Below are 15,951 nucleotides of genomic sequence, written 5' to 3'. Positions count from 1 at the left end.
AATGTGGATATAATGATAAAGTGGGTAAAAGGTAAATAACAGAACAGCTGGAACAGGCTGCAACATTTAAAAGCAGGAAAAGAAACACTGATGACATATCACGATATTACGATATCCTAAATCTAAGAGGATATCTAGTCTCAGGATATCGATATATTGCCCGGCACTATTTGGAGTTTCCTTCTTGGGCTAACATCATCACTGTGTCTTCTGTCTGCTGTCAGGTATGAGCATCATCTTCGGTGTTGCAGAGGGAGAAGTATTCGTCAATGATGCTGAGATCCAGAAGTCTGCACTACAAGTAAGTAATCTGTGGCTGATGCAGCTTTAGTAACGATGTGATATTAATGAACCTAAAGCTGATCAGATCCTCAATGATCCACCTGAGATGGAGTAGAAGGTTAAATGACAGATTCAGTGGCTTGGTCTCTAGAAGATGAATCCTAATGACTTTAGTGGTCAGCTGCCTTTCTCTATATCTCAACACCTATAACCATTCATCGTCCTCAGAGGATAAATCTGACTTTGCTGATTCTCTGATTTATTTACTTATTTTTCACCATCAGGTTCATATTTGTGGTTTTGAGTGAAATTTTTCATCAATATTTGGATGAATCGCCGTGAACTGTGGTGCAGATGTTCATGTTCCTGAATTAATTGGACTAACTACTGCCATCATCAGATCAGACTTTAAATGTGTCCAATACTTTGTTTTATAACCAAATATCTGCAAAACTAAACTATGATGGATTCATACAAGTGATGAAAAAAAAAGTCTGTCTATGATGTAAAAAGCATCTTTATGGTTTCATTTGAATCTGATAATCTTCTCAGGAAAAGATCTGTTATCAGTTTGTTTGATGTATAGAAAGAGAAACATCAGCATTTAAACATTTATGAGTTTGTGAAACAGTTTAATTCAGATTCTGGTCTAACCCCATCCTCTCTCCTCTGTCCCTCCCCAGGTGATAATAAACTGTGTGTGTGCTCCAGACCAGAGCCTGAACACTGTGGGGGCTTTCGCTGTGACCCCCATCAGGCCGTCGATGCACCCCCAGCAGCCCCCCACCCCCCACAACAGGGTGCTGGCCCACATGTGGCAGGTGGTGCAGAACAACAATGGAATAAAGGTAAGAATCAAACAGCAGCGGACTCATGCAGTTTCAACCATAGACTGTATAAAAGAAATGGACGTAACATCCGTGATGTCACCCATTGGTTTGTGGACTGCTGCTCGGAAGCCAATAGTTTCTAATCTAGGCAGCGCCATCTTGAAAATTTCAGGTGCATGCTGGGAAAAATAAAAACACGGATTCTACTTATATGGGCATGAGGCGGGGCCATGGGCGGAGCGGGGAGGTTGCTATGGTTACGAGGGCTGGATCTCGAGGACATTGGTCAATCAACCTGTCAATCAGGACGCAGCCACGCCCTAATGCATACCCTGCTTTATCGTCACATATAAAATCAGGGAGGCCAAAATGTCCCAAATGAACATCATACTGCATTGAAGAAGGCTTTAAACTAGCGATTGAGACCATAAACACATTTTGAAAACGTTTACTGAGGTTAGAAATCAAGTGAGAAGTTGGTGAATTCTCCATTGACTTGTATAGAGACGGTCGCCCCCTGGTGGCCTTTTGATAGAATGCAGCTCTAAGTTACTTCATCGTTGGCCTCATTTCAGAGGACCAGAACTCCCCGTCTGGTTTTGCCACATTAAGAGCACAAAGAGGAAAAGAGTATTTACCTTTTGCCTGCTGATGATGAGATCAAACACACATAACTGAAAAATAGATGCAGGGAATAAATGAAATAACATCTAGATTTCTGAATTCTTCTCCTTCAATGAAATATTAAAAACCAGATAAAGTTCTTCTTCGTATTATTGTCATGTGTCGCGTCTCCCTGCAGGTTCTCCTGTCGCTGCTCTCGGTGAAGATGCCGATCACAGACGCAGACCTGATCCGCTCGCTGGCCTGTAAAGCTCTGGTCGGACTCTCTCGCAGCACAGCCATCAGACAGATCATCAGCAAGCTGCCGCTCTTCAGCAGCGGACACATTCAACAGGTGAGCACACAAGAAACCAGGAAGTAAGACACAACAAAACATTTACGATACACAAAATGACATTGATAGAGTTGCTTGTTTGTGTGTTTGTCTTGTATTCGTCACAGCAACTTTTCGTCTGGTTTTTAAAGAAATTTGATGGAAAAAGTTAGTTTCTGGTTGAGTTAGCTGTCGAGCTAGCAGCTGAGTTAGCAGCAGAAAGCTCTCAGACGTAGCATTCATGTTTCTGGTAGAGGTGGTGACTTTGATTGACAGGTGACACTTGGTAGGGGGCGGGGCTTCAGCAGACTCGGTGGCCACGCCCACAGCGTTTGGTAGCAGAGAAAGAGGCTGATTTTTACACAACTTTGAAGCTTAATTTCATATATTTGGCGATTTTTTTTAATCATTCAAATTTGGCAGGATGGTTAACAACACACTTTTCTGTAGTATGTCAAACTCGGAACACATATTTATTCTTACTTTACACAGACTTTAAGGTTTCTCTTATCTTCTCTAAATCCTCTAAAAGATGTTTTTGTTGTTTCTCTCTGCAGCTGATGAAGGAGCCGGTGCTGCAGGACAAACGGAGCGAGCACATCCGTTTCTGCCGGTACGCCGCCGAGCTGACGGAGCGAGTGTCCGGGAAGCCTCTCCTCATCGGCAGCGATGTCTCATTGGCTCGCCTGCAGAGGGCCAACGTGGTCGCCCAGTCGCGGATCACCTTTGCCGAGAAGGAACTCCTCATGCTGATCAGAAACCACCTGGTGGCCAAAGGGCTCAACGACACGGCCAACACGCTCATTAAAGAGGCCAACTTATCCGTGGCCTGTCAGAACTCTTCCTCCTGTATCACCCCCTCCTCTTCCTCAGTGATTCCCAGAACCTGTCGGATCGCCGGCGGGATCGCAGCTCGCATCGCCAGCCATCACGGATCTTCTCCCGTGTCCTCCATCACAGCGGCCTCCCCGTCTACCTCTCGCTCTCCGGTCCTTGCTCACCCGTCGCCCCTGTCCTCTTCGTCAGCCCCGGCCCTTCCTACTCCTCACCCGGTTCCTCACGGTCAGGGTTCCCCTCTGGTCGGCCGGATTCTGTTCTCGCGGGAACGTTCGTTGGCCTGTTGCAGCACCGGGAAAAGACTGCGAGCGCTGAAACAGAAATCTGATCACGGTGCTTTCATCCAGGTTTGTAAATGTTTTTAATCTCACTGAAACATTTTATTCATGAGTTTACGCTCACTATTAATTCTTCTATCAGTTTCACTTGTTTCACTTCTGTAGAATTTATTACCTTTATAAATTAGGGCTGGGCCGATATGCTTTTGTCCCGATTCGATTTAAATTGTGATTCTGATTAAACAAGTATTGCGATTTTATATTTTATATAAATATATTTTCTCTCTTCGATCAGACTCCAGCCATGAAGAAGCAGCTGGAGCGCCACCTTCCTTCCCCCCCGACCCTGGACAGCATCATCACGGAGTACCTGAGGGAACAGCACGCCCGCTGCCCCAACCCCGTCACCACCTGCCCGCCCTTCTCGCTCTTCACCCCCCACCGCTGCCCCGAGCCCAAGCAGAGGAGGCAGGCGTCGCCCAACTTCACGGCCCGCCTGGGAAGCCGAGTGCTGTACCCGAAATACGAAGGCGTGGACCGAGGCTGCCTGGACAGACATCTGATATTCAGCCGGTAACGAACTCGCTGCACCTCCACAGACTTCTGTAGACATGACCTAGACATCGTCCCGTTTATCTTTGTGTCTTTCCCCCGACTCTGTTCTGCAGGTTTCGGCCGATGTCGGTGTTCCACGAGGCCGACGGAGACGAGAGCGGTTTCACCTGTTGTGCCTTCTCAGCCCGCGAGCGTTTCCTGATGTTGGGAACGTGCTCGGGTCACCTCAAACTCTACAACGTCTTCTCCGGAGAGGAGACGGCCAACTACGCCTGCCACACGTCAGCCATCACACACCTCGAACCCTCCAGAGTACGTTCACAACGGAAAATGTCTAATTCTGTCAATAAATAACCAATTCCACCCGTCAGAGTAACCAAACACATTTAACAACCTGAGCACAGCTGCAGACATCCACATCTGGAAAGTGAAAGATACTAACTCTGCTGTTTTAACCAGAACAAAGAGATCAGAGCACATTATTCCAGCTCTAAAGTCTTTACACTGGCTCCCAGTCAGTTCTAAAGTCTTTACACTGGCTCCCAGTCAGTTCTAAAGTCTTTACACTGGCTCCCAGTCAGTTCTAAAGTCTTTACACTGGCTCCCAGTCAGTTCTAAAGTCTTTACACTGGCTCCCAGTCAGCTCTAAAGTCTTTACACTGGCTCCCAGTCAGCTATAGAATAGATGTTAAAGTTCTGCTACTGGTCTACAAATCACTGAATGGTTTAGGTCCAGAATACATGAATGACATGTTAGTAGAATATAAACCCAGTAGAGCTCTGAGATCTACTGACTCAGGTCAGATAGTTGAGCCCAGAGCTCTGAGATCTACTGACTCAGGTCAGATAGTTGAGCCCAGAGTTCAAACTAAACATGATGAAGCAGCTTTTACACAACTGGAACAAACTACCAGCAGAACTGAAATCATTTTTAAATCCAGGTTAAAAACATTTCTCTTCTCCTGAGCTTATGATTGAGCTCTTTTAAAGCACTTTACATTTTAATCTTTCATTTGCACTCTATGTCCTTTTAATGATTTTAAAGCTAATTTATTATTTTATGCTGCAATCATTTTACTTATGTCTTTCTATTTTTCTGTACTTTGTTTTTATTATGGGGGGTGGGGGGTTAATTACATGTTTTTCTGTTTTATGTAAAGCACATTGAGTTGCCGTTGTGTATGAAATGTGCTCTATAAATAAAACTACCTTGCCTGTGTGTTTAATAAAGTAATGATATATGATCTTGTGTTTCTCAGGACGGGAAGCTGCTGCTGACCTCCGCTTCTTGGAGCGTCCCATTGTCTGCTCTCTGGACGATGGACAGCGTCTTTGGCATGAAGTAAAACTCTCACACATGCTTTAACGTTGCATCACCTCTACCGATTCAATGAATGTAGCGTCTGATCAGAGTTTTCTCTTTTTCTCAGGAACTCATTTGTAGACGATCACTACGTCGAATTCAGTAAACTCTCTCAGGACAGAGTCATCGGCACCAAGGACCAAATCGCCCACGTAGGTCAAACACATCTGTCTCTCTCACAGCTAAACGCCTCCGATTAGCGCTGGGTGATTAGAGCAAAAGTCAAAATCACGATTAATTGAACTTTTAACCTCGATTACGATTAATGAGCGATTATCTCCACCCTTGATGAACAATGATGTATTTACACAGTTTAGTTTACTTTAGTTTAGTGTTTTCCACTGCTGCCCTCACACATGAGGATCTTTAGGGAGAGAAAATAAAGGAAGGATGGAGGAAGGAAGGAAGAAAGAAAGAAGGAAGGGAGGAAGGAGGGTGAAAGGAAGGGAGGAAGGAAAGAAGGACAGGAAGGATGGAAGGGAGGAGGGAAGGCAGGAGGGAAGAAGGAAGGAAAGGAGGGAGGGAAGAAGGATGGAAGGGAGGGAGGAAGGATGGAAGGGAAGAAGGACAAAGGAAGGATGGAAAGAAGGAAGGGAGGAAGGATGGATGGAAGGGAGGAAGGAAGGATGGAAGGGAGGAGGGAGGGAGGGAGGGAGAAAGGAAAAGAGGAAGGAAGGAAAGGAAGGTTGGGGGGAGGAAAGAAAGGAGGGAGGAAGGAAATGAAAGAAGGAAGGAAAGAAAGAGACAAAGGTTAAGGTGTGACGCTGTGGTTAATGTCTAGTTTACTTGATTAGAACTATGTAAAGATCATGGTTTGGGTTAAAGCAACCTTTGTTGTCATGGCAACAGTGAACACCACGATTAACTGACATGAGCAAGATTAAGTCGATAAGAGTTTCTAAATGTTGGTTTCCATTATTTTTCATTCATTAATTACCCAGCCCTACCTCCGATCTCCTTTTCCTTCAGTGTATTGTCCTCTAGCATCACATTATTCAGTCTTATTTAAAGTTTTTTATGTCCTCTGTCTCTCCTTTATCTTTTTATATTTTACATTCAGGTAGATCAGAAAACCTAAAACATGTATATTCCTGCCTCTATATCTCTTTTTTCAGATCTACGACATCCAGACGGGCCAGAAGACCCTGACCCTGAACGACCCCGGCCTCGCCAACAACTACAAGAGGAACTGCGCCACCTTCAACCCGACGGACGACCTGGTGATGAACGACGGCGTGCTGTGGGACGTCCGGGCGTCGCGCGCCATTCACAAGTTCGACAAGTTCAACATGAACATCAGCGGAGTTTTCCACCCAAACGGCCTCGAGGTCATCATCAACACGGAGATCGTATCCTCTGAATGTGCTTTAATAATGATCAGAAATGACACAAATACACAAGATTAGCAATTATTTGGTTTTTGGAGGCATGTCGGCCTTTTCAAACACTATATCCTGTAAAGCTGAAGGGCTGAAACTCCATCCAACTGAAACAGAGTGAAAGTGAATTCTGGTGGATAAATAAGAAAAAGAACGTTTTCTTACTCTCTTCCTTCCTGAGAGTAACTGTAGATAAGATTGATACTGTTCGTTCTCATATCTGTGCATTAAAGCGATGGTTTGATGTAATTTCGACCTAGCGTCATATGCACCATGACGTCTATCTAAACACCACCTATCAGCCGTTCATTATTTAACATTAGATCCTCAAATATGCCACAAAGGAGCAAAAGCAGTAGAGTCGATGTCATGTACACGACTGATGGCCTTTCACTTACCAGAACTAATGATTAGCTAGTTAGGTACTGTGGCTCAGGAAGTAGAGCGGATCGTCGGAGTCCTTAAAGCGATGGTTCGGCGTAATTTCGACCTAGCATCATCTGCACCATGACGTCTATCTAAACACCACCTCACCCCTTTATTTTCATTTGGTCGCAAAATAGTGGAGTTAGAGCCATCAGCTGAATGTCTTAGTACAGGCGCTAACGGGACCACCAGATGCTAACGGGACCACCAGTGTATCTGGTAAATGACCCCTCTAATAATGCCTGGATTGTTATCAAACTTCTACAGTAGTACAAATAAGGTCTTTACTCATAAATCCATGCATTGGAAAGTTTGTAAGTACACCAGGAGTTTATTAAAATAACACTTACCTGATGGCTTTTACTCTGCTGCTACTGCTAAAGCTGGAAACATCGTAGAAATATCGCGAGATCACTGAAATACTGTGTGGTCTCACGAGATCTCGCACAGCACATCTAAAGATCTGTGCGTGATCACGAGATGTTTCCAGCTTTATCAGTAGCAGCAGAGTAAAAGCCATCAGGTAAGTGTTATTTTAATAAACTCCTGACTTTTTTTGGTACAGAAATATACAAGTTTGAAATCTAAAAAAGTAGCTTCGAAGTTCTTAATCGTGGCTTTAAATTGTGACGGTTTTAACATTTTACGGAGCATGAGGAGGTTCAGTCAGTCAGACAGCTGTGTGTGTAGTGTGTATAATGTGAGTGTGTGTGTGTAGTGTGTCGTGTTGTGTAGTTGTCGTCCTTGACAGCAGCTCAGTGGGACTTGAGGACGTTCCACCTGCTGCGCACCGTCCCAGCGCTGGACCAGTGCAGACTGGTCTTCAACAGCAACGCCACCATCATGTATGGAGGTACGAGCTGTGCCAGAACCGGCCCACCGAGGGGTCCAATCCAGCCCACTTTCCTTCCTCCCTTCCTTCCTTCCCTCCTTCCTTCCTTCCTTCCTTCCTTCCTTCCTTCCTTCCTTCCTTCCTTCCTTCTTTCCTTCTTTCCTTCCTTCCTTCCTTCCTTCTTTCCTTCCTTCCTCCCCTCCTTTCTTTCCTTCCTCCCTTCCTTCCTTCCTCCCATCTATCCTTTCCTCCCTCCCTTCCTTCCTTCCCTCCTCCCTTTCCTTCCTTCCTTCCTTCCTTCCTTCCTTCCTTCTTTCCTTCCTTCCTTCCTTCTTTCCTTCCTTCCTCCCCTCCTTTCTTTCCTTCCTCCCATCTATCCTTTCCTCCCTCCCTTCCTTCCTTCCCTCCTCCCTTTCCTTCCTCCCTTCCTTCCTTTCCTCCCTCCTTCCTTCTTTTCATCCCTCCTTCCTTCCTTCTGTCCTTCCTCCCTTTCTTTCCTCCTGCCTTCTTTTCGTTCCTTTTATCCTTCCTTCCATCTTTCCATCTTTCCTTACTTCCTTTTCTTCTGTCCTTCCTCCCTTTCTTAATTCCTTCATTCTGTCTGTCCATAATATCTTTCTTCCCTCCCTCCTTCCTTTCTTCCATCTTTCTTTCCTGTCTCCTTATCGTTCCTTCCTTCTTTTCTTTCTTCCTTCCTTCCTTCCATCTTTTTAATGATCCGGCTCACATTAGATCAAATTTGGCCCTTAAATGAAAATGAGTTTGACACTGACACACAGTGATGTTATTAATCTGTCCTCTCCTCTCTCTCACACACACACACACACACACACACACACACACACACACACACACTCATTATAGCCATGCTGCAGGCCGATGATGAAGATGACGCGATGGATCGGCAGATGAAGAGTCCGTTCGGTTCTTCCTTCAGAACGTTCGATGCCACCGACTACAAGCCGATCGGTAGATGCACTTCCTGTTTCATTTCAGAGTTAAAGCCCGTTTGTCATTTAGTACTTCTCTAAATGTGATGAGATGTTTTAAAAAGGAAAGGCAAATTATAAAGCCCCATATTTCTCTTTGCTGCCCCCTAGTGGTCGTATTTTTATGTGACGTGTTAATAAGAGTATTTAAACCAGTTGTTTCCTGTTTTAATGTTCCAGTTATTCGTCAGTCCGATACTTTCTCATTTCATCTTTCACCTTATAATTTTATAACTCAAACTCTTTTTCCTCTCCAGCCACCGTGGACGTAAAGAGGAACATCTTTGACCTGTGTACCGACACCAAAGACTGCTACCTGGCTGTCATCGAGGTATTTTACTGATACACGACTGAACCTCTTTAAAATGTTGTATTTTACTTGATTTTACATATTGTATTTTTTCTATTTTTTCTATCTGCTTTTACTATGTACTGCTTTTTACTATTTTACTTTTACTTTCTTTTCTTTCTTCTCTGTAAATATTATAAGTGTCTGTAAACTGGAACTTGACTGTTTGGCAGAAATCCTGCGTGGACTTTAACCTTTGTGTCGTCCTCCCGGGTCAAATTGACCCCGTCTGTTTTGACTCTTCCTTCCTTCCTTCTTTCCTTCCTTCCTTCCTTCCTTCCTTCCTTCCTTCCTTCCTTCCTTCCTTCCTTCCTCCCCTCCTTCTCTCTTTCTTTCCTCCCCCTACCTTCCTCCCTTCCTCTGTCCTTCCTTCCTTCCTTCCTTCCTTCCTTCCGTCTGTCCTTCCTCCCTTCCTCTGTCCTTCTTTTCCTTTCTCCCTCCCTCCTACCTTCCTTCCTTTCCTTCCTTTCCTTCCTCCCTTCCTTCTTTTCTTTCCTGCCTTCCTTCCTTCCTTCCTTCCTCCTTCTCTCTTTCTTTCCTTCCTCACTCTTCCTCCTTCTCTTTCTTTCCTCCCCCTACCTTCCACCCTTCCTCTGTCCTTCTTTCCTTCCATCCTCTTTTCCTTTCTCCCTCCCCCCTTCCCTCCCTCTCTCCTACCTTCCTTCCTTCTTTCCTCCACCCCTCCTTCCTTCCTTCCTTCCTTCCTTCCTTCCTTCCTTCCTTCCTTCCTTCCTTTCCTTCCTCCCTTCCATCCTTCCTTCCTTGACTCGAGGACAACAGGAGGGTTAAAGAAGTCTCACATGAAGCACATTTTAAACTCTTTTCTTGTCTTTGCCTCTGCAGAATCAGGACACGGTGAGTTTGGACACGGTGTGCCGTCTGTACGAAGTCGGCCGACACAAGCTGGTAGAGGAAGGAGACGACGATGATCAGGTGAGACGCTCAGAGAGGGAGACTATACAAAGCTACGTTTACTGTTTGTTAGTTAGTTTTTTAGGTCGTGACTCAGAAGTTAATCACAGTCAGTGTCTTTATACGAGTCAATGATGTTTTAGTTTAAATTTAAAGAGTTAAAACTTCACACATCCTTTTTTTGTGGACCCAGCATCAAATTTCTGCTTTTAATCCATTTAGAGAGAATATATTAGAGGATTATGGTAAAAATGTCTAAGTGGTGTAACCATAAAAACTTTCTTTCTCTCTTTCTCTCTTCCTACTTTTTCTGTCTTCCTTCTTTCTTATTTTTTTCCTTTTCTCATTATCTGTCTTTCTTTCTTTCTTTATTTATTTATTTTTTCTTTCTTTCTTACTCCAACTTATTTTTTTCTTTCTTTCTCTTCTTCCTCCTTTATCTCACTTTCTTTCTTGCTTTCATTCATTCTTTTTTTCTCTCTTTCTGGAAAAAATATTATATATGTATCATTCTTTTGTGGTTACATCATTTGACATTTGACTGATCGTTGTTACCATAATGTTATTTTTCTGTAATAAATAAGAAACTGCAGATATTTGGTTCATATATTCCTTTTTTTTTAAAATGTCTATTCTGACGCTCTTCCAGGACGATGAAGACCAGGATGACGATGATTCCTCTGACTCGGACGATGATGATGACGATGATGATGATATCGACACGGACCCGCTCATCGAGGAACTGGCCAATAACAACGATGATGATGACGGAGAGAGAATGAACTCTCCCACAGAGCAAGAGGTATGTAACTCATCTCACCTCCAACTGAGCTGCAGAGTTTCTTTATGTTTACAGACGTTTACTACGAAGTCCTGCAGGAAGTCATCATCACACTTAGATTGAAATGTACTTAACATTATTTAGTTGGTATCATAGACTGTATAGAAGAAATGGACGTAGCATCCGTGACGTCATCCATTGGTTTGTGGACTGCTGCTCGGAAGCCAATAGTTTCTAATCTAGGCAGCGCCATCTTGAAAATTTCAGGTGCATGCTGGGAAAAATAAAAACACGGATTCTACTTATATGGGCATGAGGCGGAGCAGGGAGGTTGCTATGGTTGCGAGGGCTGGATCTCGAGGACATTGGTCAATCAACCTGTCAATCAGGACGTAGCCACGCCCTAATGCATACCCTGCTTTATCGTCACATATAAAATCAGGGAGGCCAAAATGTCCCAAATGAACATCATACTGCATTGAAGAAGGCTTTAAACTAGCGATTGAGACCATAAACACATTTTGAAAACGTTTACTGAGGTTAGAAATCAAGTGAGAAGTTGGTGAATTCTCCATTGACTTGTATAGAGACGGTCGCCCCCTGGTGGCCTTTTGATAGAATGCAGCTCTAAGTTACTTCCTGGTTGGCCTCATTTCAGAGGACCTGAACTCCCCACCTGGTTGGTACATATATAAAGTATAATGGTTATATTTATTTCTGATAAACTGGACTACTGCCTCAGTGGTTTGTGAAGTTGAAGTGTTTTTACCTTCCTCTCCCTCAGATCGCGGAACTTCTCGGCGGCAGCAACAGCGACGAAGGAAACGATGAAGATGAAGACAACGATGATGACTCTGAAAACTCAGATTTTGACGATGATGACGACGACGGATCCGACATCATCGACTGTAAGTAACGCCGAACACACACACACACACACACACTCTGAGATCACACACAGGAAGTGAGTTTATATTGTTATTATGATGATAGACACGAGGCCAGATTATGATTCAGAAAGGAGGAAGAATTAAATTTATGCATAAAAAACCTGAATGAATGAATATCGATTAACCCTTTATTGGGCAAATAAATATATTTGGTAACTTCTGTAAATATCCCAAAATATCCTTCCTTCCTTCCTTCCTTCCTTCTTTCCTTCCTTCTTTCCTTCCTTCCTTCCTTCCTTCCTTCCTTCCTTCCTTCCTTCCTTCTTTCTTCCCTTCATCTTTTCCTTTCTCCCTCCCTCGTTCCTTATTTCCTCCTTCCTTCCTTCCTTCCTTCCTTTCCTTCCTTCCATCTGTTCTTCCTCCCTCCCTCCTTCTCTCCACCCTTCCTTCTTTCCTTCCGCCGTCCTTCCTTCCTTCCTTCCTTCCTTCCTTCCTTCCTTCCTTTCCTTCCTTCCATCTGTTCTTCCTCCCTCCCTCCTTCTCTCCACCCTTCCTTCTTTCCTTCCTCCGTCCTTCCTTCCTTCCTTCCATCTGTTCTTCCTCCCTCCCTCCCTCCCTCCTTCTCTCCTCCCTTCCTTCCTTCTTTCCTTCCTCCATCCCCCTTTCTTCTTCCTTCCTTCCTTCTTTCTTCCCTTCCTCCCTCCCTCCTTCTCTCCTCCCTTCCTTCCTTCTTTCCTTCCTCCATCCCCCTTTCTTCTTCCTTCCTTCCTTCCTTCCTTCCTTCCTTCGATCTGTTCCTCCTCCCTCCCTCCTTCTCTCCTCCCTTCCTTCTTTCCTTCCTCCGTCCTTCCTTCCTTCCTTCCTTCCATCTGTTCTTCCTCCCTCCCTCCTTTTCTCCTCCCTTCCTTCCTTCTTTCCTTCCTCCATCCCCCTTTCTTCTTTCTTCCTTCCTACTTTCTTCCCTTCCTCCCTCCCTCCCTCCTGCTCCTCTCTATCTTTCCTCCCCCCTACCTTCCTTCCTTCCTTCCTTCCTTTCCTTCCTCCGTCCTTCCTTCCTTCCTTCCTTCTTTCCTTTCTTCCTTCCTTCCTTCCTTCCATCCTTCCTTCCTTCCCTTCCTCCCTGCCTTCTTTCTTCCCTTCCTCTTTTCCTTTCTCCCTCCCGTGTTCCTTATTTCCTCCTTCCTTCCTTCCTTCCTTCCTTCCTTTCCTTCCTTCCATCTGTTCTTCCTCCTTCCCTCCTTCTCTCCACCCTTCCTTCTTTCCTTCCTCCGTCCTTCCTTCCTTCCTTCCTTCCTTTCCTTCCTTCCATCTGTTCTTCCTCCCTCCCTCCTTCTCTCCACCCTTCCTTCTTTCCTTCCTCCGTCCTTCCTTCCTTCCTTCCTTCCTTCCTTCCTTCCTTTCCTTCCTTCCATCTGTTCTTCCTCCCGCCCTCCTTCTCTCCACCCTTCCTTCTTTCCTTCCTCCGTCCTTCCTTCCTTCCTTCCATCTGTTCCTCCTCCCTCCCTCCTTCTCTCCTCCCTTCCTTCTTTCTTTCCTTCCTCCATCCCCCTTCCTTCTTCCTTCCTTCCTTCTTTCTTCCCTTCCTCCCTCCCTCCTTCCTTCTCTCTTTCTTTCCTCCCCCCTACCTTCCTCCGTCCTTCCTTCCCTCCCTTCCTTCCTTCCTTCCTTCCTTCCTTCCTCCCTTCCTTTATAGTGTCCTATAAAGGGTTATGGCAAAATACACCAAATGACATCAGATTTGATAAATAGATGACTTACTGAAGTATTTGACTTTAACGTCACTCAGACTTCTGGTTGATTGTTCCTCAGAATAATGAAAACATGAAACTAACAGAGCTGTTGCTGTTTCATCTTGTGTCCTCTTCCTCTGCAGTGAGTTAACTGGCGGAGAGAATCAGCGGTTTTTGTCTGTGGTGATAAAATAATGTTCATGGATGGAAACATTCATTTTCTGTTTCTTAACCTTTTTGGATGGAAGCTCGTCTGCTGCGGCCGTTTTCTGTCGCCGCCTTTTTACAAATAAACTGAACGTGAAGTCATTCATTACAAGTTCTGGTGGTGATGTCATCCTTCCTCGTCATCGTCATAGCAACGGTTTACTAATGAACTGATGAAATGCTCATTAGGACACAAACACACCTGCTGGGTTAGGGTTAGGGCCTGGTTATAAAGGGTTAGGGTTAGCTTTCACACTAACTGGTTATGACATCATTTCCTGGAGAGTAGAGATGTAAGGTTAATCAATTAATAGCAACTTATTTTATTGATTAATTGTTTTCAGTCATTTTTTTAAAAGAGGAATATTTTCATGTTTGTTTTCGTCCTCTGGGATCATAAAATAAATATTTTTGGGTTGTGGACAAAACGAGACATTTGAGGTTGTCCTTAGTCTTTGGGAAACAGACATTTCCCAGCTTGGGATCAATAAAGTATATCTATCTATCTAATGAAAATAATCCTCAGATCACAGCCAGCAGATGGTTTAATAATAACAAAGATTTTCACCTCAAGTTAAAATCTACTATCCTAAAAACCTGCGTCCAGATGTTTAGTTCACACCTGGATTTGATTTCACACCAGCATGAACCAAATAAACAGGTTTGATTTAAAACACTTTAAATATGTATTTAGCCTCCTAATGAGAATATTATTTAATGGAGGGAAAAGAGTCCTGACTAGGAAGTGGATGCAACCAGATGCTCCATCATTAGAAGATTAATTAAATGAATTCATGAACTCTACACAATAGAAAGATTAACATTTAACATAAGAAAGGAAATGAAATGGAAAACTTCAGTATTCAGTATCATCATCAGAGACCTGATCATGTCCATCGAGCTGCTGCAGAGACTCGGATATGATGAGCAGCTTCTGTTCATACAGAGCTTCCAGAAAGTAGTCACACCCCTTCACATCTAGTTATGTTACAGCCTTATTCCCAAATGGATTAAATTCCTTTTTTTTCTCATCAGTCTTCACACAATACCCCATAATGACAACGCAAAAAGGGTTTTTTTAGATTTTTTTGTGAATGTATTAAAAATAAAAAAGTGAAATATCTTCAGAGTGAAGGGATGTGAATACTTTCTGGATGCTCTGTAGACCTGATCATGTCCAACCAGCTGCTGCAGAGACAGAGAGGAGCAGGCTTTCATGGATTAAAGAGTGTGAGTGTTAATAGACGGCTACTTTAAAGTAAAATGAAAGAGAGAAAAATAGAAGAATTACAAGCTTTATTTAGATTAGGTTTAATGCAGATATTTGAGTTATTTCTATATTATTATGTATTTATGTAAATGAGGTTTATGTACTCAGGTGTCTGTGAGTCACCTCCCTAATTAATAAATAGTGCTTACAAACAACAGATCCAGGTCAGAGTGTAAATGAGAAATAATCAGTTATCTAAGCTTTTTAACTTCATTTCATGTTATTGTAGTCCTTCATACATTTTCTCACATTCTGTATTTGTGTGTGTGTGTGTGTGTGTGTGTGTGTGTGTGTGTGTGCGCGTGTCTCTGTGTCTGTGTGTGTGTGTGTCTCTGTGTGTGTGTGTGTGTCTTTTGTGTCTTTCTGTGTCTGTATATGTGTGCCTGTGTCTGTGTGTCTGTCTGTCTGTCTGTGTGTGTGTGTGTGTGTGTGTGTGTGTGTGTGTGTGTGTCTGCACGTGTGTGTGTGTCTGTGTCTCTGTCTCCGTGTGTGTGTCTGTGTGTGTCTCTCTGTCTCTCTCTCTCTGTGTGTGTGTGTGTGTGTGTGTGTGTGTGCGTGTGTGTGTGTGTGTGTTGCAGTCTTCCCAGCTCAGTCAGACGATGAGGATGATGACGTAGAGCTGATCCGTTCCCTGCGTGACCGTTGGTTCTCCTGACCCATGACGTCACTCCTCCTCCTCCTGCAGCCGCTGACCACAAACACCTCAACAAGTCATCAAGTCACCACGGACTCTTTTCTTCTTCCTTTCAATCATTTATTAACTGAATCAGGCAAGTTGACTGTGAACACACTAATACTCTTTATATATAAGAGATGGTGATGATAAATATTCCCCACTGAGCTCCATGCTCTGATAAAACCAGACCGACCGATCCGACCCGACTTCCTGCTTCTGGTCCCTAAAGAAGAGAAATAAAATAAAAATATATTTATGATGTTTTACAGCTGGAAATAATAACATGGGGGTTTTATAAATTCATATCTAGCTCACAGTTTCTATTATTCATCGAGCAACTAAAGGAAAACGAACTTCTGTCAAATACAGTTTTTAGTATTTTTCTAGTATTTCTGTCTAGAGGAATCATTCAGGGTTAAATGATCATT

The 15,951-nt window shown here is 43.7% G+C and overlaps 1 protein-coding gene across 1 annotated transcript in view; it reads left to right on the top strand.

Moving 5' to 3' along the window:
* Window positions 1-11,666, top strand: part of LOC128355404 (DDB1- and CUL4-associated factor 1-like) — a 22,624-nt gene extending 10,958 nt beyond the window's left edge. The window contains exons 15-29 of the mRNA XM_053315643.1: window positions 225-301; window positions 966-1,130; window positions 1,915-2,070; window positions 2,607-3,233; window positions 3,460-3,737; window positions 3,833-4,031; window positions 4,979-5,061; window positions 5,150-5,234; window positions 6,198-6,431; window positions 7,647-7,740; window positions 8,584-8,688; window positions 8,966-9,039; window positions 9,901-9,990; window positions 10,619-10,771; window positions 11,535-11,666. Of these exons, the coding sequence (XP_053171618.1) occupies window positions 225-301; window positions 966-1,130; window positions 1,915-2,070; window positions 2,607-3,233; window positions 3,460-3,737; window positions 3,833-4,031; window positions 4,979-5,061; window positions 5,150-5,234; window positions 6,198-6,431; window positions 7,647-7,740; window positions 8,584-8,688; window positions 8,966-9,039; window positions 9,901-9,990; window positions 10,619-10,771; window positions 11,535-11,666 (2,552 nt within the window). The remainder of the gene's footprint in view (window positions 1-224; window positions 302-965; window positions 1,131-1,914; window positions 2,071-2,606; window positions 3,234-3,459; window positions 3,738-3,832; window positions 4,032-4,978; window positions 5,062-5,149; window positions 5,235-6,197; window positions 6,432-7,646; window positions 7,741-8,583; window positions 8,689-8,965; window positions 9,040-9,900; window positions 9,991-10,618; window positions 10,772-11,534) is intronic.
* The last annotated feature ends 4,285 nt before the right edge of the window (window positions 11,667-15,951 follow it).

Source organism: Scomber japonicus, chromosome 3 (assembly GCF_027409825.1).
Source record: "Scomber japonicus isolate fScoJap1 chromosome 3, fScoJap1.pri, whole genome shotgun sequence".
NCBI lineage: Eukaryota > Metazoa > Chordata > Actinopteri > Scombriformes > Scombridae > Scomber > Scomber japonicus.
This window is presented reverse-complemented; position numbering and strand designations above follow the sequence as displayed.